This window comes from Cervus elaphus, chromosome 11 (genome assembly GCF_910594005.1).
Source record: "Cervus elaphus chromosome 11, mCerEla1.1, whole genome shotgun sequence".
Lineage (NCBI taxonomy): Eukaryota > Metazoa > Chordata > Mammalia > Artiodactyla > Cervidae > Cervus > Cervus elaphus.
This window is the reverse complement of record NC_057825.1, coordinates 91,879,846-91,903,412: the sequence shown is the minus strand read 5'-3', so window position 1 is coordinate 91,903,412 and position 23,567 is coordinate 91,879,846. Positions and strand designations below refer to the sequence as shown.

The following is a 23,567-nucleotide window of genomic DNA, read 5'->3' as shown; positions in this document are numbered from 1 at the left end:
CAGAGTTACAGGAAATGAAAAAAACTTATTCTGACAGAAGGAGGTCAACGAAGACCAAAAAGATTAAGTTTGAGGTGGGTCCTGAAGAAGTTAGGAGTAGAAAGGAGACGGGAGGAGAAGGGAATATCAGTAAGAATGGAGTCAAGGTTTCATGGAGAGAGTGTAGGGGAAACAAATGGGGTGAAGGTCTATAGTCATGTGAAAACCTTGGGCTCTGTCCATCATGCATTGGATGCCACTGATTTGAGGAACATGATCAAAGATGCATTTGATATACACACTTTAATTGGAAATTATCTAAATTTCCAACAAGAAAACAAATAAATTAGGGACTATAATAAAATTATTACAAAGCACAAAATGTTTCAAATAGGTTTTATGATATGGGAAAACATTCACAATACTCAAAATATAGTGTTAAGCAAAATAAAACAGGCTACAAACTTCTATATATAGTATGATCAACCATTTGGGGAAAAAGAAGTATTGCGTTGGCCAAAAAGTTCCTTCAGTTTTAAAGTGAGAATAAAAGACATGTTTTTCATTTTCACTAAGAACTTCATTGAACAGTGTATTCACTGTTTTGTTCCACTACCCTCTGCCATTTTCCAGGCAACTTCATAATTCCATCCTCCCAAACTTTTTATCTTTTTGAGCAAAGAACTGTTTCAGGTGCCTTTCACAGTCTTCCAGGGAATTGAAAAATTTTCCATTAATATCATAAAGACCAGAATAAATGTAAATCTGAAGGTGCAATGTCTGGTGAACACTGCAGATGAATCAGAATTTCCTAGCCAAACTGTAACAGTTTTTTCTTGGTCAACAAACATGCAGTCTTGCGTTATCTTGATGAAAGATGATGTGTTTTGTGTTGACTGATTCAACAGAATTAGTCTGGCTCACTTTTCGTCGAGTGTTGCTTTCAGTTGGTTTAATTGGGAGCAGCAATTGTTGGAATTAACTGTTTGGTTTTCCAGAAGCAGCTCACAATAGAGGACTCCCTTCCAATCCCACCATATATACAACATCACCTTCTCTGGATGAAGATCACACTTTGGTGTGGCTGGTGGTTCATTCTGCTTGCCCCACGATCACTTCCTTTCCATATTATTGTACAGTATCCACTTTTGATCACCCATCACAATTTGTTTTAAAAAACAGAATGTTTTTGTTATGTTAAATAGAGAATCACATGCAGAAATATGGTCAAGAAGGTTTTTTTCACTTAACTTATGTGGAACCTAAATATCAAAGTGATTAACATAACCAAGTTGGTGCAAATGGTTTTTAAAGACTCAACATTTGATTTGGATATACTGAGTACATTGGCTGTCTCTCATGAGGCATAACATTGATGGTTCTCAATATCTCAATTTGATCGCTATCAACTTCAACTGATCAACCCGACCACCTGTGGAGCTTTCAGCAAGAAATCTCCAGCATGAAATGAAACTTTGTAAACCACTTTTGATACATCCGATAAGTCGCAGTAACTTCTCCATATATTGCACAAATCTATTTTTGCATTTCAGTTGTGTTTTTATTGCTCTTGAAATAGTAAAGTATAATATACTGAAAATTTGCTCTTTTTCTTCTATCTTCAATATTAAAATGGATACATAAAAATTCACCAATTTTGATAAGTTTTAAAATGCATTCTGATATGACAGACAGCTGTCACAATACAACCTAACAGAATTGTTTTGAAAGAAGTTAAAGACAAGTAAGTGCTACTAGAGCCATCTTCTGGAAAATACTGAATTTTTGCCAACCCACTATATGCATCTATGTAAGCACAAATACTTTTTTTAAAAGACTACAAATGGTGTACACATGATTCTTAAACTTTATTTCAAGTTTCAAACTTTACTTAGATACAAGCCTAATGTATTGTATCTTTGATATTATTTCCTTATCTCTTATTATATTGGATACAATTCCTAGAAAAAGGATTGCCTATATATAGAACCCCAAATAAGTATTTACTTTTATTTCAAAATATTTTTATTTATATTTAAGTTTCTAACAAAAACAAGCCTGACCAAAGCATAAAAATTCCTGGCAATTCTTTGTATTTTTTATATATGAGGCATCCATACCATGATCTGCTAATTTTCATTTCCTTTTTAGAACCATAAGTGAGAAACTATTTTTATAGCTAATTTTCTCTTAATGTTTTAACTAGAGCATAATGCCTTTATTCTGGGCCAAGCTATAGCCCCTGACCATTTGGTGGCCTGATTTATACTTTTATAGTTACTTATTCTTTTGGCCTTACCGTTTAGACCTCTGAATCATTTCCTTCTTTCCAATAGGCCTTTTCTTTTGGGCTGCCAGGAAGCCTAAGCAAGAGAAGAGATTTTTTAGTGGACTGTGCCATTTTTTCTTTGAAGTGAAGTATAGTTGATTTACAATATTATGTAAGTTTTAGGTGTACAACATAGTTATTCACAATTTTTAAAAGCTATACCCCATTTATAGTTATAAAATATTGGCTCTATCCTCTGTGCTGTACAATACATTCTTGTAGCTTACTTATGTCTGAATCTCTAATCCCTATCTTGACCCTCTCCTCTTCCCTTTCCCCACTAGTATAACCACTAGTGTGTTCTCAATATCTGTGAGACTGTTTCTTTTTTCTTTTTTTTTTTGGTGTTTCTTTTTTCTTATATTCTTTCAGTTCAGTTCAGTTGCTCAGTAGTGTCCGACTCTGCAACCCCATGAATCACAGCACACCAGGCCTCCCTGTCCATCACCAACTCCCGGAGTTTATTCAAACTCATGTCCATCGAGTCAGTGATACCATCCAATCATCTCATCCTCTGTCGTCCCCTTCTCCTCCTGCCCCCAATCCCTCCCAGCATCAGGGTCTTTTCCAATGAGTCAACTCTTCGCATGAGGTGGCCAAAGGACTGGAGTTTCAGCTTCAGCATCAGTCCTTCCAATGAACACCCAGGACTGATCCCCTTTAGGATGGACAGGTTGGATCTCCTTGCAGTCCAAGGGACTCTCAAGAGTCTTCTCCAACACCACAGTTCAAAAGCATCAATTTTTCGGCGCTCAGCTTTCTTCACAGTCCAACTCTCACATCCATACATGACTACTGGAAAAACCATAGCCTTGACTAGATGGACCTTTGTTTGTTGTATTTTTTAGATTCCACATAAGTGATATAATAACAGTGTTTATCTTTGTCTGACTTATTTCACTAAGCATAATAACCTCCAGATTAATCCATGCTGTTCCAAATGGCAAAATTTGATTCTTTTTTATGGTTGAGTATCAAGTGGTGTCACCATATCAGCCCCTAAAAACTGTGGACCTGTGACTTATGTTTCCATACCAGACCCTGAGAGCTGGACATTTGCCCTGATTTATCTCTGTGTTCATTTCAAAAGTACCTGGCATTTGGCAGAGATGTCTCACAGCTGGACTTTGAGATACATGCTTTGAGAGATATATAGAGGTCAACTGCCCCAAACCGGTTCTGCCTTGACCACAAGAACGAGCCTGTGTAGATGCAACCTGGAAGTGTCCAAAACTGACTTTTGCTTCATTAACAAGCTAAGGTCTCTGTCCAAAGGGGGCACTAACTCTGTACAAACTCTGCTAGGCACAAAGTTCCAAAGAATAGCAAGGAAAGATAAGAAAGCCTTCCTCAGCAATCAATGCAAAGAAACAGAGGAAAACAATAGAATGGGAAAGACTAGAGATCTCTTCAAGAAAAGTAGAGATACCAAGGGAACATTTCTTGCAAAGATGGGCTCAATAAAGGACAGAAATGGTATGGAACTGACAGAAGCAGAAGATATTAAGAAGAGGTGGCAAGAATACACAGAAGAACTGTACAGAAAAGATCTTCACGATCCAGTTAATCACGATGGTGTGATCACTCACCTAGAGCCAGACACCCTGGAATGTGATGTCAAGTGGGCCTTAGGAAGCATCCCTACGAACAAAGCTAGTGGAGGTGATGGAATTCCAGTTGAGCTATTTCAAATCCTAAAAGATGATGCTGTGAAAGTGCTGCACTCAATATGCCAGCAAATTTGGAAAACTCAGCAGTGGCCACAGGACTGGAAAAAGTCAGTTTTCATTCCAATCCCAAAGAAAGGCAATGCCAAAGAATGTTCAAACTACCACACAATTGACTCATCTCACACACTAGCAAAGTAATGCTCAAAATTCTCCAAGCCAGGCTTCAGCAATACGTGAACCGTGAACTTCCAGATGTTCAAGCTGGTTCTAGAAAAGGCAGAGGAACCAGAGATCGATTGCTAACATCCACTGGATCATCGAAAAAGGAAGAGAGTTCCAGAAAAACATCTACTTCTGCTTTATTGACTATGCCAAAGCCTTTGACTGTGTGGATCACAATAAACTGTGGAAAATTCTGAAAGAGATGGGAATACCAGACCACCTGACCTGCCTCTTAAGAAATCTGTATGCAGGTCAGGAAGCAATAGTTAGAACTGGACATGGAACAACAGACTGGTTCCAAACAGGAAAAAGAGTACATCAAGGCTGTATATTGTCACCCTGCTTATTTAACTTATATGCAGAGTACATCATGAGAAATGTTGGGCTGGAAGAAGCACAAGGTGGAATCAAGATTGCCGGGAGAAATATCAATAACCTCAGATATGCAGATGACACCACCCTTATGGCAGAAAGTGAAAAAGAACTAAAGAGCCTCTTGATGAAATTGAAAGAAGAGAGTGAAAAAGTGGCTAAAAGTTCAACATTCAGAAAACTAAGATCATGGCATCCAGTCCCATCACTTCATGGGATAGATGGGGAAACAGTGGAAACAATGGCTGACTTTTATTTTTTTCGGGCTCCAAAATCACTGCAGATGGTGACTGCAGCCATGAAGTTAAAAGATGCTTACTCCTTGGAAGGAAAGTTATGATCAACCTAGACAGCATGTTAAAAAGCAGAGACATTACTTTGCCAACAAAGGTCTGTCTAGTCAAGGCTATGGTTTTTCCAGTGGTCATGTATGGTTGTGAGAGTTGGACTATAAAGAAAGCTGAGCGCCACAGAATTGATGCTTTTGAACTGTGGTGTTGGAGAAGAGTCTTGCGAGTCCCTTGGACTGCAAGGAGATTCAACCAGTCCACCCTAAAGCAGATCAGTCCTGGGTGTTCATTGGTAGGATTGATGTTGAAGCTGAAACTCCAGTACTTTGGCCACCTGATGCGAAGAGCTGCCTCGTTTGAAAAGACCCTGATGGTGAGAAAGATTGAAGGCAGGAGGAGAAGGGGATGACAGAGGATGAGATGGTTGGATGGCATCACCGACTAAATGGACATGAGTTTGGGAAGGCTCCGGGAGTTGGTGATGGACAGGGAGGTCTGGCATGCTGCGGTTCATGGGGTCACAAAGAGTCAGACACGACGGAGCGACTGAACTGAACTGAACTGAGGCACAATCTTTACCATGTGCAAAGGACCATGGATGATTGTGCATGCCCTGGCTGCCCCTGAAAATCTCCGCCCCTTTCCTCAAGCCCTAATCAACCTATCTGCCCTCTAACCCTTCAGTTCCCTTACTCTGCTCCTCTTTGGAACATGAGCTCTACTGGGACTTCCCGGGCAGCCCAGTGGTTAAGACTTCACCTTCCAGGGCACGGGGTGAGGGTGCAATCTCTGGTCGGGGAGCTAAGATCCCACATGCCTCTCAGCCAAAAAACCAAAACGTAAAACAGAAGCAATATTGTAATGAATTCAATAAAGATTTTAAAAATGGTTCACATCGAAAAAATCTTTAAAGGAAAAAAACAAAAAAACCATGAGCTCTCCTTTCTCCGTTCTGTGATCAGTGTATAAAGCTAACGTTCTGCTATGCTGAACCTGGTCTCATTCAATTGACAACTGTGACTCTGGGCAAAGGATCCATTGAGGCGATCCTGACCCTGAGGGGACTGGTAACAGAGGATTGTGTCTTAAGAAGGAAGGATGTGTTGCTCTAGAACTGTGAGCGGGAGCAGCCAGGACTTTGTGCCCCTACCCCGAGCTGGCAGTGCAGGCTGGTGAGCAACGGCCAAAGCCAGGGTTAGACGGTGATGACCATGACAACAGCCTAAGGCTCCTGAAGACAGGACACTGTGGCACAGACTAAACAGTGTGAACTGAAACACTGACCTGTTTACAGGTAAGGTAGTGATTAAAGCATTAGGGAGCACTTTACAGTTTTCACAGCTTTCACATATTATTTTATTGAGATATTACACCTAGCATAATTGTTATGAGCACAGAGTCTAGCACCAGCCCACTGGGGTTCAAATCCATTTGGGCAAGATACTTAATCTCTCTTTGCCTCAGTTTTCTCATTTGTGAAACAGGGATATTAATAGTATCTACCCCAGAGAAGTGTTACAAGCATTAAACAAGAATAATGTCTGAGCAAAACCTAAGAGCTATATAAGTATTTATTATTACTATTACCTTTTGAGGGAAGCAAGCCCCATCAAAACATTATACTTTTGGAACTAACTTGCTTATGGTGACAGAGCTGGTTTTTAAAAACACCATTCTCAGGAATTCCCTGGTGGTACAGTGGTTAGGACCCCACATTTTCACTGCCGAGGACCTGGGTTCAATCCCTGGTCAGGGAACTAAGATTCTGCAAGCCAAGTGCCCATTCTCATCACACTCTCTCATTTTTAAGATGTAGTGACAGGGCAAGATTAACTGTGCTTTTCTGGATCATGGAAGTGCTGAGAGCTTAATTAGGCAGGTTCTGCTATCTAAGGAGATTTGAGTCTCAACAAGCAGAAGTCTCTTTCTGACCTGTAACTGGTCTGGCATTGAGCAGTGCCACCTTGCATGAAGCAGACCTTGCCCTCTCCACCAAGCAATCGGAAAGTGAACGGGCAGAGCGTACCTCTCTTACGGAGCAGGTGCACGGGGTCCCGGTAGCCCTGCCATTCTTGCACAGTATTGAACAGTGCCTCCCGCTCACTCTGTAGCATATTCTGCAGCTTCCTCTCCTGGACTATTAACTTCAGGCGCTTTATCCGTTCCCCAGAGCGGGAGATGAAGTCTGGTCTGTGAAGCTGAAGTGATTCCTGAGGAGAAGAAAAAGCCCCCAACCTCATATTAATGATGCAGTCTTTTCTCCAAGGGCCTAAAAAAACCATACCTGCCCAGCAGGTTTGGAAAGCCTGTTTGTAACTTACAGAAAATACTTAGAGCTGAAGGATGATCTAACAACTCCCTGAGTAGCAGAGTTCCAGTAGGAAAATCAGAGGGATCAAAGAAATGCCTTTGGAATAAGTCAAGAACTAAGATTATGGCGATTACAACTCTCCCCAATGTGGATGGGATAAGGTTTGGCTCACTGTGTGATTTTAAATTTCCCTTCAAAGAAATACATCTTTAAATAACATTTTCTTTGACTCCCAAGTACTTATAAAAAAGAGACCCTGTGCTAAGTAGAAATAGGAGTTATATAAATGGAGGAACAAATATAAGACTGATGCAAACATCAGGCCTCTACTACACTCCACGTGCAGATATCTACCTACAAACCCAATGAGCAGCTGCACAACATCTTCCCTTCTATTGCCTTGCCCTGCTCAGATACTGAGGGTGATACGTGATTTATAACACTAACAGTAAGGCAGACTTTGATTAATGAGTGTGAGAACAGATTAACTGTGGAGGTGCCAGAAACAAGGGTCACATGACTATACTTCAGCATGCCAAGTCACAGGTTTACCCTTTCTTCCTCCTTAAACATATAGCTAAAATTAATTCAATCTCACTGTACCTGGAGGGTTGCTCTCACAAATGGCTTCAGTGTATCTTTGCCTGGGCCGGCTAGTGAACTGTGACTGTCCATGTGCTGTCCCTGCCAGTTCTGTTCCCGCAGTGGCTCCCTCCAAGGTTTGGTGTTGGTTATTGGTGCAAACCAGGAGACACCAGGGCCATGAAGCTTGGGCATGTTTTCCTTCTTAGGACCAGACTTCATATTTTCCACAGGAACAAACCATGAAACTCCTATAGGAAATATTTTTAAGAAAGAAAAAAGATTTTTCATTTTTCTCATCAGAAACATATGCATAACATAGGCTCTCAGGGAATCAGCTGTCAGGGGCCAGCAAAATGCCCTAGAGTCTGCTTACTGCAGGTATATAGACTCTAACTGTAGCATTAAATACAGTCAGCCCTCTGTAATACATGCATGCAGAATCCCTGCATTTGAGGGACAGTGCTAGGTCATTTTATATAAAAGACTTGAGCATCCACAGCCTTTGGTATTCAGGAAGGGTTCTCGATCCAAGCCCCTCCAGATATAGAGAGATGACTGTACTTTAAAAATGGGCCAAGGTGGTGCGGGGGGAAGACGGAGTCAACATTAAGTTGTTTAGAAACGAAGAATCCTAGCATTGCAAGAGAACGGAAATTCACAAGTTTTTCTACTGAGAAAGCATGACTTAGAAGCTGACCTTCACAGCAGCTCTTCTTGTTCTTCTTTAACTTTTTGTCCCCAAGGTAACTGGTAAGGAGCCTCTTCTCTTCTATTTTTTCTTCTGACCAAGAAGTCACATCACTGTCCTCTTCTACTCTAGCCTCACTAGAACTTGGAGTTGGGAAAGTCATTCCAACATCTCGAGTGTTTTCTCTGACACCATTCACAATCTCCAAGTTACCTGAGGGTAAAGATCACAGACTTCTCTGAGAAAAGCCTTGAGATTTAGTTGGCAGGTGCATTTAAGTGAGTAAATGAAAACTTGAAAAGAATTAATCATTTATTTTCTATTCTGTAAAGAAAAAGAATTGAGATCTATAATCTTCATAACTACATCTGGTAAAATAGGGAATTCCCGAGTGGGCCAGGGGTTAGGGTTCAATGCTTCCACTACAGTGGGCATGGGTTTGATTCCTGGTCAAGGAACTAAGATCCCACATGTTGTGCAGCGTGGCCAAAAGAAAAAGTAAATAAATAAATCAATCTGGTAAAATAGTCAAAACAATCATCGAGACACATTTTTAACAAGTATCATCATGTAAAAATATTTGTTGAAGACAGTGCTCTGAATGAGTATAAGCAAAAAGACAATGCAATCAGAGTTGAAAGGTGATATAAACTGTTTTGGAATCACATTATTTGATTTACTACATCAAGCATCTTCAAAGTTTTATTGTAATTTCAGATACGTGAGATATCTCATTTTTAAGAACAAATTTAAGTTGTATTTTATCTTATTGCCATCAGAAAGAATCCTAAACTATGTTAAGTGATATACATGTTTTTCTTATTATGAGGTCTGCATAAAGAATGGTAGTTTCACTGCTGCCTAAACTATTACCACTAGTTTTTTTTAATTCCACTTCAGTAAATTAAAAAAATTTTAAGGTTTGAGAACCGCAGGCTACTGCCTCCTCTTCAGTGGGATGAAGAGAAGAGAAGAGAGCGAGAAGACAAGGAATACGAGGGCAGAGAGATGGAGATGTGTGTGTCTGTGGGAGGAGCTCACTTCTGTCAGCTTAGATACTAGAGGGAAAGCACTACTAACATGGAGTCACTGGGAAAAAGATTTCAGTTCTGATCCCAAGTAAGAAGGACAGTAAACACAGTCACCAAGGTGAGGAAGAGGTTAACAGACGTAAAGACATGACTTGAAGGGAAAAATAATCAAGGGGCAGGTTCATTTCTGTTTTATAAAATCAAAACATATAGGAAGTCATAAAGTGAGAAGCCTCCTTCCCATTCTTGTTCTCCATTAAGTTTATAACCCTGTGATTCCAGAGAATTTCTGCACACATTCAAGCAATTCTCTTCATTTTTCAAATACATGTAGTAGCATGCTACATACTATTTTGTACTTTGCTTTTTCTTTTTAATTATGTATCTTGGGGATCTTGACACATTAGTAGCAAAAGCTACTTCATACTATGTAGGACTTCATTATGTGTGTTAGCCACTCAGTTGTGTCCGACTCTTTTGCAACCCCATGGACTGTAGCCCACCAGGCTACTTGGTCCATGGGATTCTCCAGACAAGAGTACTGGAGTGGGTTGCCATTTCCTTCTCCAAAGACTTCATTGTATGGATATACAATAATTTATTTAACAATTTAGCTACTGATGGACATCTAAGTTGATTTTACTTTTCTGCTTGTAATAAAACAATACTTCAGAGGTTAGTTCTGTCATTAACCATTTGTCATTTTACACATATGCACCATATATCTATAGGCTAAATTCCAAAAGTAAAAGTGCTGGGTCAAAGTAATTTTGACAGAGACTGCCAAGTTGTTAGTCATAAGGGCTGCACTCCCAACTTACACACCAACTAGAATGTACCTATTTCCTTACATGCTTGCCCACAAACTTGCTATCAAACTTAAATTTTTGTCTATCTGACAGGTGACAAATGGCATGAGTATATATTTTTTATTAATTAAAAAAATTTACTAATTTATTTCATTCTGGCTGTTCCAGGTTTTAACTGTGGTGTGCCAGCTCAATAGCTGCGCTGCAGCATGTGGGATCTCAGATCCCCGGCCAGTGACTGAACCCATGTTCCCTGCACGGCAAGGCAGATTCTTAACCACTGGACCACCAGAGAATATACTTGAGTATATTTAGAATATACTTGAGTATATTTTTAATCTTCATTTCTTTTGTTGTGAGTGACGTGAGTGTCTTATCACAGGTTAAAGAGCTACTTATATTAATATTTCAATGAAAATGTTTAATTTACCTGCTTGTACGCCCTTATTTAACATATGTGCATTTTGCTTGTTGCAAAGGGTAGAGTTTGAGCTCCAGAAACTACTGGTAGAAGATGAAACAGAGTCAGAAGAGACATGGTCTGCCACCTGGAAAAACAAGAGAGATCCTGTTACCATTACTTGTGGTCAATGGCCTAGATACCTACAGAATAAGAAATATACAAGTCACCAAGAGCCCTTTCTAATCCAGTTCAAATGGTTGAGATGACATTGCCAGGAAGCTTGCAGCAATGTGAACATGCTACTACGTATTTTGTGATAGAGAGGTGGATGCTGTAGTTAGATAAGGGCTCAAGCTGTTTTAAGAAGCTAAGCCAAGACTGGGTACGTTCCCAGGACTTGAAAAGACTCTGAAGTGGGTGCTAGACAAAGATTAGCCTGGTGTGTCTTAAGAATGAAATTCTGAAGTGACACTACCACAAAACTGATAAGAAAGAGGGCAGAGGATAACTAAAGAGGTTGAGCAGTGAACTGCAGAGAGTGCTTTCCAATAAGATCCAACTTAGGCATTTATTCAAGGATAAATGCCAAAAAGCTTAAAGGCCCTATGAGAAGTCCTAAATGTGAGGAATATAGCAAAAAGCACTTGAATATTTGAGCCCCAAAGGCTTTTTAGTTATATTCAGAGCAAGTAGAGCAATGAAGGGAGCTGACAGTGGAATGTTTGTGAATAAGCAAAAGATTACCAAAATACAGTAAAAAAAAAAAAAATTAATATAAAATGATATTTCTTAAACTGGTTCATCACAGCACTCTCCTGAGGAAGGGTCCTAACCCAGAACAATGAATTGGAGGTTGTAAGTGAGGGGTCTGGGAATCTACATTTTGAATAAATGCCAGGTGCTTGTCTGATTAAGGACGTTTGGTAGAGTAAATTGAAGCCCAAGTCAGGAAAGGAAACAGAGTGTCTCCTTCCCTGAACTAGACAAACTATATTTCAGGACCTTCAGGGAACTTGCAACAGATTCAGCAGCAGAGGAGCTATGTTAAATGTCTGGAGACAGGAAATTAATTTTTTAAAAGATAAGCATAGCAAACTGCAGGCTTTAAAAATGATGACCTGTAAAATTCTAGAATGTATCACAAATTGTATTATTTGCAAGCATATCCAGGTTAAAAAAAAAAGATCAGCAAATTTTAGCCAAGGTTCACTAAAGCAGGCAGAATAAAACCCTGTCAGCTTAGCCTTGTTTTTCCTAGTAGACATGGTCATTTAACTGGTAGACCAAACTACATAGCAGAGAACTAGATTTGAATAAAACAACAAAACTTCTCATAGCATACTTGAGGGCAAGATGGAGTTATAGGGGCTGAAGGATAAGTTGATGGACCCAGCTTTCCCATATAAAACATCCAGAAGGGCCTAAACAGCTGTCAGGATCCCTAATAATAATAGGAATGATAGGCCAAATCAAACAAGGGATAATTGTAAAGCCTTACGCATCAGGCAGGAAGAATGGCAATAACTTTGATACAGTAGAAAAAGCTGTGTGTCTGGAATCCAAATACCTAAACCAGTCTCAGATCTTCCCTTTACTAGCTGTCTTTACTTGAGCAAGCCATAATCTCTGTTGCCAGTTTTCCCATCTAGAAAAGGGAACAGCTGCATTCCTGAAATTATGGAAGTGTTACAAAGACCAAGTGATTTAGACGCAAAAAAATGTAAAAAGCTAATATAAAATTAGGAGACAAAGATCATGTTAAACCAATATGTATGAAAGTGTGGTGAGGCAGATTTGACTGACTGGTAATACACTATAATTTTTCTGCAGCTGTTTTTTAAAAAAGGGGAGAATAATTTACACACTAAAATGGACTTTCAATATAAACTGTCAAATACAAAAAGCAGAGTTTGCTGCCATTTTTGTGAAAAGGGAAGAAAATATATGCAATATATACAGTTACTTGCCTTTCATGTACAAAATACCTGTGAAAGAAAAGAACCCAGATTGGGAAGGAAGAAGTAAAACTTCTTATTTGCAGATGACATGACGCTATCTGTAGAAAACACTAAGAAACCTACAAAGTATTAAAACAAATAAAAAAGTTTAGCCAGATTGTAGAATATAAGGTCAACAAGATAAAAAATCAATTGTATTTCTATATTCTAGCAAGGTGCAATCTGAAAATAAAATTAAGGAAATAAACTCCACTCACAGTAGCAACAACAAGAATGAAATATCAGGGAATAAATTTAACAACAGAAGTGCAAGGCTTGTACAATGAAAACTATAAAACACTGGTGGGAGAAATTAAAGGTCTAAATAAGTTGTGAGATATTGCATGTATATGGAATGGACAAAAGATTTGAATGGATATTTTACCAAAGAAGATATAAGAGTGGCCAATAAACATGAGAAGATTTCAGCACTATCAGTCACGAGGGGAACGAACTGAAGTCACAGTGAGATGCCACCTTACACCCACTCGGACGGCTGTGACCAGAAAGATGTGCAGTGCTGGGTGCTGGCAGCAAAGTGGAGAAGCTGGAACCTTCACAACCTGCTGTTGAGAACGCAAAATGATACAGCTGCTTTGGAAGACACTTGGGAATTTTCTTAAAAACTAAACATAAACTTATCATATGACCCAGCAATTCCACTCCTAGGTATATACTCAAAAGAAATGATTCCACATAAAATTTTTTGGGTCCACACAAAAACTTCTACACAAACATTCATAGCAGTATTATTCATATTATTCCACCCCCCAAAATCAAACAATCCAAGTGTCCAACAACTGGCAATCAGATAAACAAAATGTGGCAGAGCCACACAATACTCATCAGCAATAAGGAGTACTGACACGTACTATAAGGGTGAATCTCGAAAATATCCCTAAAAAGCTAGGTACAAAAGACTAGCTATTATATAACTCCATTTATATGAAATATGCAGAAAAAAGGAATACGGGAGTTTGTCTTGGGCTGGGAATGTGAATTGGTTATAAACAGGTATGAGACTTTTCTGGGTGACACGTGTTCTAAAACTGAACTGTGGTGACGACTACATGGCTCTGTAAACTTACTTCAGTAAAGCTGTTTAAAAATCCCTAAAGATATGCAAGAACTAGTAATATGAGTAACTCTGAAAAGATGGGTGCCGAGGGAACAGGAGAGGGGAGATACCTTATCAAATACTTAAATATTTTAAATTTTGTACCATGTGATTGTATTATCAGTTTAAAAAATGAGAATAAATAAAACAAAAATAAGGAACCTTCAATAAAGGTTTAATGGCTTTGATGAGATAGGAGTAAAACATATGTTAGGCCATAGAAGTGTTCTAGTTTACAGAAAGTGAAAAGTGAAGTTGCTCAGTCGTGTCCAACTCTTTGCAACCCCATGGGCTGTAGCCTACCACGCTCCTCTGTCCGTGGGATTTTCCAGGCAAGAATACCGGAGTGGGTTGCCATTTCCTTCTCCAGGGGATCTTCCCAATCCAGGGACCGAACTCGGTTCTCTTGCATTGCAGGCAGATGCTTTACCAGTTTAGTTTACAGAAAGGAGGATGATAAATCTGCTGTCACTATCTGAGGCACAGCATATGTAATTCAAAGGGACATGTTTAAAAACAGGATATCAACAAATAGAACCAGAAGCTCCCAACTTAGGAAAGTGGAGTAGAAAGGATCTACCTGTGAGAAGTGGTTCAATGAGTGAAGAAGACCTGAGAGAAAATACTTCAGGGATGGAAGTGGGGGCCTGAGATGTAGATTAGATCTCTTTTCTGTGCCTTCAGAGGGCAGAACTAGGAACAGTCAGGAAATCTAATACAGGCAGATTTTGGATCTTCTTAAAATATCAAAACCTTTGCCAACTAGTGCCTAGACAAATGAAATGAGATGCCAATGAGCAGTGAGTGAGTGGTGGAGCTGCTGAAGCAGAGGCTGGAGCACCTGATGGGGCAGACGCAGCAGAGTGTGGATGGTCCTTTCCAAGAACAAGTCTGAGGACCTCCTGCACTCCCAAAGTACACAACTGGTCATGGTATGCACCACTGGGTGTGAAAGAACACACGTTTACTTCTGATTAAATGAGGAGTCTTGGTATGCATGTTTCTGCTTCCAGTTTAAATCTTTCTGATTAAGTTCATTCCTGCCTGTAAAAAGGTAAACATTTAAAAATAGAAAATAGTCTAAAAATAAATTCTTGCTCAACCAGATATATCTAGTTAACCCTCTAGTATGGTGAAAATCAAAAGGCCAGACAAAAACAAGTGTTTTCAAGGATATGGAGAAATGAGAACCTTCACATATTGATGCCTGGAATGCAAAATAGTAAACAATACTTTGCACAACAATCCGGTAGTCCCTCAGATGGTTAAATATAGACTTACCATATGATCCATAGTCTAGCCACTTGTAGGCATATGCCCCAAAGAAATATAAGCTATGTCCACATAGAAACTTGTATATGGATGTTCGCAGCAGCTCTGTTAATAGTAGCCCCACAGTGGAAGAAATCTCAGTGTCCATTGACTAATGAATAGCTAAGTAAAATATGTATATTCATACAATGGAATATTATTTGGTCATACAAAGGAATGAATACATGCTACATTATAGATGAACTTTGAAAATATTAAGTGAAAGAAGCCAGTCACAAAAGATCACATATTATGTCCATTTACACGAAATGTTTAGAATAAAGAACTCAAGAGAGAGAGGAAAAAAAGCAGATTAGTAACACAGCCAGGGAAGGGGCAAGAAATTGGAAGAAATGACTGCTAATATGTATAGGGTATTTATGGTAGGTATTGAAAACACCTTAAAATTAAATTGGGATGATGGTTGCACATTGCTGTGAATATACTAAAACCCACTAAACTGTACACTTAAAATAGCTGAATTTTGTGGTGTGTGAAACACCTCAAGAAAGCTATAAAATGTGTATATTCATGTATGCAAACTGAAATACAGGCAGATTATGAAATCTTTATTTGGAGAAAAAATGCTGCTCATGCTTGGTGGTCTTCTATCTCCTGTTACTGAACCAGGGATACAAGAACAAAGGAAGGTACCAACAGCGTCATTTTCACACAACAGTGAACAGTCCTAACAGAAACGTGGGCACCGGATACTGTATGTATGGTCGCACTGTATACACACCACGGCAGAGCTAAGTGCGAATGGTCAGAATGATGCAGTCATGCCATGTGACTTCCTCAGATTCAAACAGTAATCACAATTCACAGCCCTGCACTGTGTCTGACAATCTGTGCTGAGGACCCAACACGGGACAGAACGTAATTTTTGCTGAATTCATTTACAGATGCTGTTGGTAACCCACAATAACCCACCTTCCTTAGTCCAAGGGAGAGTCTTAAGCATCTCCTATAGTGATCTCAGCATCCCTCATGGCCTGGAGGTGAATCAGCCCACTCAGTTCACTGCAGTTGGGCTTACACATAAAGATTTAAGTGACTACAAGTCAAATGACATTACCAGCTACCATGGTTTTTAAGTTTCTGTTGCAGAGTTGAAAGGAGATACATACTGGCTGACTTCTTCTGTTTTAATTTCTATTATTGCGAGAGTGAACTCACCTGTTGATGCCTGATTACAACTGGGAAAAAGGTAACTTCCACCATCTCAGAGATGTTTCAGGTTTTTTGTTGTGCTTCTTAATTAAAATCTAGGTGAAATTCATTCCCATATTCGTTGATCAGACACACCATCAGATAGACCCAGAAAAAAAAGGTTTTCAAATACTTGTTTTTCAGGTGGAAACTGAGCTTAGGAAAACATATCACATGTAGGAAAAAGTCTATGTTTTCTTACACAACTTTATATGGCTATTCTTCATGTATGAAGGTTGTTACTGTTGACCTTCTGCCAGCAAGGTGCCTGCTGAGAGATACTTTTCTCATTTATAACTACTGAAGTTTAGTACCAGAGATACACATTGATAAAGCAGAGTAAAAATCAGAAATAGTCAATAGCACCCAAAGACAGTTTTTCTTGTGAAGTTTTTAGATATGTGCAGCTCAAACTGGCAACTGTAGATTCAATACTAAAACTTATTAACCAGTAAAAGATGACACAATCACAAAGTCTGTGCCCTCAAAATAACATTTTAACATAGATTTAATTCTGAGAGGCAAGATTAAATCTTAAGCAGACCTCAGGTGAGAACTATTATTCACCACTAGAAAATCAGAACTGGTCAATTATTTCTGCAAGTATGGTAGATGCTAACTGTAAAATATCCTGCCCCCTAAATTAAAAATGTATTCTGCCTGCAGAAACGTCCTCAGAAAATTTCTTTTCATTCAAAAATGAATAAAGATGGCAGAGATGTAATGAATCTGGATAATGCCAAAATTCAAAGTAAGGCCATGAGACTCTAGAGTTAAAATGTAGCAGCAGTACTTGTCATCAGAACTGAGGTTAAAAATCTCTAACAGGACAGTAAAGTTTTCCAGATAATGGTTGGGTTTGGGGTAGAGAAGAAAGAAAACCAAGAGCTGAAGACTTCAATTAACATATGGGAAAAACTAGAAGGTTAGAAAATGATCATTAAAATTTTATAGAGGGTGGTAGAGATAGATGACATGAGTCTCAAAAATTATGGTCTGGAAGTGGTCCTCTCACTCTTTTTTTCTTCTCTGCATTCTCTCAGATCTTTCCTCTTGGCTTTAGTATTTATAAGGATTATGATCACCTTTACATGGATGGCTCTAAAATCTTTATTCCACTCATGAGGTCTTATATATCTATGGTTTTAGACAATTTCACTTGGATGCCCTGATCCAACTTCAAGTTTAATAAATAAAACTCCAAATTTCATAAGTCAGAATTAGTTTCCTCTTCTTATCGCTCCATTTTGATTACCTTATCACATAGGATTTTAGTTGCTTTGGACAGAAATTTCAAAAGAACCATGGCTATTAATTACCAAATCCAACTGATTAAAGCTCAGCTTAAAAACAATATTAATTTTTCTCATAAATTAACTTGTGAATATCACTATCTTATTTAAAAATCTGACAATTAGCTAAATATTAGGCAATAAAATTATACCTAGACACACCAAAATAAATTCCACATGGATTAAGGATTTAAGTACATTGTCTTCTACCCTAACATGATAAAACAACAAAAAAACCCCAAGGAGAATGCTTTCTTATAATCGAGGATGGAGAGACCTTTCTCAGCATGTGACAAATACAGCTGAGTATACAACAATGCTATCACACCATTAGATGGTTTTAGACAGTGCGTGCTCAGTCACGTTCGATTCTTTGCGACCCTATGGACTGTATGTAGCCCGCCAGGCTCCTCTGTCCATGGAATTTTCCAGGCAAGAATACTGCAGTGCGTTACCATACCCTTGATTAATATCATATAGTTAACACTCAACAATTAATAAAAATTCTTCAGAGAAAAATGTGCGAAGTATATAGGAAGTTAATTCTCAAAATAAGAAATGTAACAAGCAACCTCTAAAATCTAATATTTAAAAATGTAATTTAAAGCAATGAGTTTTTTCACACATCAGATTCACAAATATTAGAAGGACTGATACTACTCAAACCTGTCAAAGGACTGAAGAAACATTCCCTCATCTTGTTGGTGGACACATATATTTGTACAAACTTTCTGGAGGGCACATAGTTAGGGGTGGGAAGGTCTATAGATTTACTGATGGTCTTTTAAATTTCTGTTGTTAATGACCTACTTAGATATTTTCTTAGAAAATCATCCATCTAATTTAGGTTTTAAAATATATCAGCCTAAAGTTGCACATAGTAATCTTCTTTAAGAAAACCACATCTTTGACTGGAGTTATATCCTTCTAACCTATTAACACTGACCCTTTTCCTACAGTCACAATAACTAAAGATTTGGTCTTTTTAAGAGGAAGATCTTGGTTATATTGATCAATCTGGGGGACTGATTTTTAGAATGCTTACTTTTAAAAAATTATTTCCTAGTTGAATTTAGCTCAACTAAAATATTAAAGGCTCTATATTTTCCTCTAAATATAGGTTTAGTCATATCCTGTAAGATTTGGATATTGCTTTGACTCTCATTAATGAAAAAAAAATTCTACAATCTCAATTTTTAGTTATCCTATAGCCCAAAAGTTTAGAATATTTTAAATTGTTTCTTTAAAAAAAATTACAGGCATTAAACACCAACCTTACTGTATTGTGGTTAGAGAATATAAGCTTAGTTAGTAATATACTTTGGGGATTTATCAATATTTTGCCTAAGTGTACAGTAAATCTTTGTAAATATTCCTAGGGCATTTGGAATAACTGTGAATGCTGTGTTTTAGGAATAAAGTTTTATATAGATATCTTAAATCAGCACTGTTAATACTGCTATTAAATTCTATTTTATCTGTTATATCAAAATCTGATAAAAAACAATTAAAATATTCCATCCTTGTACTTTTGTCACATTTCATATTATATTTGGATGAACATATGAATGCATCCTGGTTGCAAGCACAGCGGTAATGTTGGCAGTCTCTGACAGACTCTTTCTTCCCTTGGAAATTACAGAGTGGAGATGGGGTAGACTCTCACAAAAAGTAACATTTAATTAAAAATGACCAAAAACCCCTAACCTTTCAATAGTATAGAAACTTGTATTTCTAATCTGGCAAAACTATAAATTATTGACTGAAAAATCAAAATAAAGGAATTTTCATGCACTGCAGGTAGAAATACAGACTAGAAAGTAATTTGGTATTAATGCAGAAAATTATGTATATATATAATTTATGATCCAAGAATTCCACTTCTGGATTTATGTGCCAAAGATAGCCTCACAAGGTCCATAAGGCAATATGAACAAGGATGTGCACTGCTGGGGTTTTGCATTGTTGGGCATTGACAACAAGCTGGGTGTTAATTACAGGGAAAGGTAAACTGTTAGAGGCACTCAATGGAGGACTGTGCAATGATTAGAAACCTGAATTAGATGTATGAATAGTACTATAGATGCATCTTAAAAATACAATACTTAATGAAAGTAACAAAAATAATGATATACATTTTATATAAGCTGAAAATACATGATAACCAAAGAATATATATTTTCTAAGAACTAAGTCGGTGGCTCAGAAGGTTAAAGCGTCTGCCTGCAATGCGGGAGACCTGGGTTCGATCCCTGGGTTGGATCCCTGGGTTGGAAAGATCCCCTAGCGAAGGAAATGGCAACCCACTCCAGTATTCTTGCCTGGAAAATCCCATGGACGGAGAAGCCTGGTGGGCTACAGTCCATGGGGTTGCAAAGAGTCGGACACGACTGAGCAACTTCACTTCACTTCTAAGTCAAAAGGTATTTACATAGGCCAGTTGCATATAGGAGGAGAGGAATGAGGATGGGATGCGGGAATCAAGTTTTTAAAAGAAACACCATGAACCTAGGAGTATACTTAACTCAATCCTTGGCAGCTGAAGTTAAAAATTTATTTTATTTTGGCATAAAAACTGTGTATAGTACTTTTCTAATTCTATTCTATTACTCTGCTTCTCGAAGGATTTATGATGTTTAGATTGGAATTCAAATAGGCACTTTAGGCAGAAACTAGAACACAATGAGAAGCTTAAGAATTCTGTTTCCCAGCTCTTAACTAATGTTTTGTTTGTTTGCTCAGTCTGGCTGAGGTCACTTTTTAGTTAGTGCCACAAAATTTTTTTTATGGTTTCATATTAGAAAATACTTCTTGTTTAAAAAAACATGAAAAATTAAAAAGAAAAAATGTATAAACCCACAATCTTAAAATAACCTGCTAATATTTTTGTTCCAGCTATATAAATACATGTGTATGTTACAGCTTGCTTTTTATCTCAACATATAATGAAATTTATCCTTGGGTTCAAATATACTGCCTTTGACTGTTGTTTCTCTCCATACATGTGTGACTGTGAAGAGTAATATATTAGACTGTTTTATAAAAATGTAAGAAACACCAGTAAACATTTAAAAACTACTAAAGCTATCATTTTATTCTCTCATGGATGTCTCCTTGGTAGTTAATGTTGTTCATTTGCCCAACCGCTGGTAACATGGGCAACTGGAAATAATGAGAGGTCAAAAATACAGAAAAAGCATTCATCTTTAGCTTTTCTTCATAAACAAAAACTGAATGTGACTTCTTTTGTACTGACAGTAGTAAACTATTCCTTCTCTTTGACCCCCAGTATACAACCAGACAGTGAGAGAGGGGAAAAGAAAAACAGAGAGGGAGAGAGCAGACAAGCAGAGCAAGAACCTGCGAGAGAGAGAGAAGGAAAGTAGCTTTCACAGGAGATACACGGCAGAGACAGTGAGACAACAGACAGCATGAAGTGGGGCGGAAGGGAGCACAAGTGAACAGAACGTGGGTGCAGAGAGGCAGAAAGAACACCGATGTAGACAGAGTGCAGAGATACTGTCCTAAGAAAGAGCATGAATTCCAGAGCGCGGGGGGAGCCTGCACAGACCCAGCAAAGACAGGCACAGGGAGAGAGTCAAAGAGCGAGCAGGTGCAATCAAAGGAAGACGGGAAGAAAAGCAGGCACCTGTAGTTATTCCCTTCTACTGACTCTTAAACCCTCACATGGACATGTCCTGGATACGCATGTTCAGGGAGAAAAAGCATTAGCATACCTAAGGACACCTGGGTTAAAGATGAGATAGGCAACTCAAAAAAGGAATACGGAAAAGAAAATAAAAACTCAGCAGGTGTGATCAACCAGGCTAGATACCGTATTTCTGGCCTATGTGGCAAATATTAACAAGAATGCTCCTGGCAGGTATTGAATCAACATTTCAAGAGGATAATTTAGTAGTGTGGATTAAACATTTTTCATGTAAGTACTTGGTAACCCCAAAATTCTATGTTTAGAAATGTATCTCTAGGAAAGAAAAATTCATAAAGATGTACCAAGACTACTCACCAAAGTGCAAATTATGATAAAGTGCAAAAAAACCCTTAAAACTAAATATTGTATTTATACAATGGAACTCATAAAGCTATTAAAAATGACTAATAAATCTTTATTTATTGGCATAGAAAGATGTCTATGATATATTAAGTATAGAGTTTCAAAACAATATACATAGTATGATTTCATTTTTTTGGACCGTTGTTTTTCTCCATATATGAAAATGATTGTGAAGACTAATATGAAATCAGTTTTATAAAAATGTAAGAAACACTGATAAACATTTAATTGGACAGTAATAAAAGTCTCATTTTATGCTGTCATGGAGGTTTCTTCATTTGATATTTAGCTTCATTAGAATGCCCTTTAAGCAGATCCAAGGTAAGCAGTAGGTGTGTGCAACATAAAATATAAACCTGGAAGCTTATTTATGAAAATGTTAATCATGACTATTTCAGGATGGTGAGAATTATGGGTGATTTCCAAGGTCTTTATATTTTATGTATTAAACTCTTTATATTTAGTTATATTTTTACTTTTACATATACAAAAGTAATAAAATAATATCTTTTTTGACAAAAATAGTTGTTACTAAAGAGAAGAGAAAGATGTAAAGTGGTTGAAGCATCAAAAAAAGCTATCATGACAGGCAAGTCCTCCACTACAGTCTATGAGAAGCACAGTTTTAGTTGAGAAGAAGCCTACAGAAAAAGAAGAAAGTGAATATGAAAGAGAGGAAAAAAAAAACCTAAGAAAAGAGATAATGGATTTTGGAAAATATGATAGCACAGAGACAGGCTTAATGAACCTCTTTCAAATAACTGAAATACACAAACAAAAACCATCAAAAAGTGAAAAAAGTATTCAGAATCTAGGGAACAGACTCAACTCATGCCACAAAATTCCAGAAATGATGTCTAAAGAAACAACTTGGGAATAAATTTAGGGAGCCACACAAAGCTCTTCCTACACAAAGGATCATACAGAAGGGTAAAAGGTGAGTCACCTGAATTCAAAATATCCCACTGGTCAGAAAAGGGACTGATTATAATAAGCGGCCCAGGAGAAATAACTTGTCTCCCAAGTGGAGACACGTTCCCAGTGAAAAAATAGCTCCTTCTGTCCTAGCCAGAATGGTTTACTGTATACCCTCTTTGGCCAGGAAGAAATCAGAAAAAGGGATAGGAAATAACCTCTTAAGTCTAAAATTAAGTCTTTAGTTTTACTAAAATTTGCTAGAAAAAAAATAAACCTCTGCTATATCACTGCCCACACGAAACACAGCAATGCTATGAAAGCAGCTACCAGCTGACTTTACAGTAGTGCAACAGCAAAACTCAAGGGCATGTCCTATAGAACCAGGTATTTTCTCACCTCCACACTTAGAAAAGTGGCCATCAGTTTATGTTTCAAAATAATGGCAGAGAAAAATATCACCTGCTAAAGCTGTCCAGAGTCCTAGAATCAATTACTGTCTTTCTGCCCTTCCCAAACTCTGAAAGGCAAAAAAATCTACAAGCCATATACAATCAACCTTCAGGTTCACGTCCTAGGAAGGGGACACTCAGTATCTTGTAAACAGATAATAAGCCAGTCAGAAAGAACTTAACCACATTACCTGGGGTCAAATAAATGGTTTTCACAAAACTGTTTAGAGACAAAGGTAATCAGAAAAAAAGAGAAGATAATATGACAATATTCTATAGCATTAAAGTGGAAGAAAGGAAGAACAAAAAGGGGGGGAAAGAATTTACTTTGCCAGGTTTATCCATTTTAGTCAATGAAGAACTGGGTACTTCCCGTGTGGTACAGTGGGTAAGAATCCACCTGCCAATGCAGGGGACATGGGTTCAATCCCTGATCTGGGAAGATTCCACATGCCGTGGAGCACCTAAGCCAGAGTGCTGCCATTACTGAGCCCACGTGCTCTACAG

General features: G+C 38.0%; 1 protein-coding gene across 9 annotated transcripts in view; it reads right to left on the bottom strand.

Annotated features, from left to right (window-relative positions):
* Positions 1-23,567, bottom strand: part of ALMS1 (ALMS1 centrosome and basal body associated protein) — a 208,613-nt gene that overhangs the window by 3,047 nt on the left and 181,999 nt on the right. For 7 of the 9 annotated variants that reach the window (XM_043918385.1, XM_043918386.1, XM_043918388.1 and 4 more), the window contains 5 exons: positions 10,717-10,834; positions 8,456-8,659; positions 7,777-8,006; positions 6,889-7,072; positions 2,279-2,342 (listed from right to left, as the gene is read on the bottom strand). In XM_043918385.1, coding sequence (XP_043774320.1) covers positions 2,279-2,342; positions 6,889-7,072; positions 7,777-8,006; positions 8,456-8,659; positions 10,717-10,834 — 800 coding nt within the window. Of the gene's footprint in view, positions 1-2,278; positions 2,343-6,888; positions 7,073-7,776; positions 8,007-8,455; positions 8,660-10,716; positions 10,835-13,390; positions 15,196-23,567 lie in introns of those variants that run through there. The other 2 variants (XR_006343632.1, XM_043918389.1) reach the window with 2 other exon arrangements.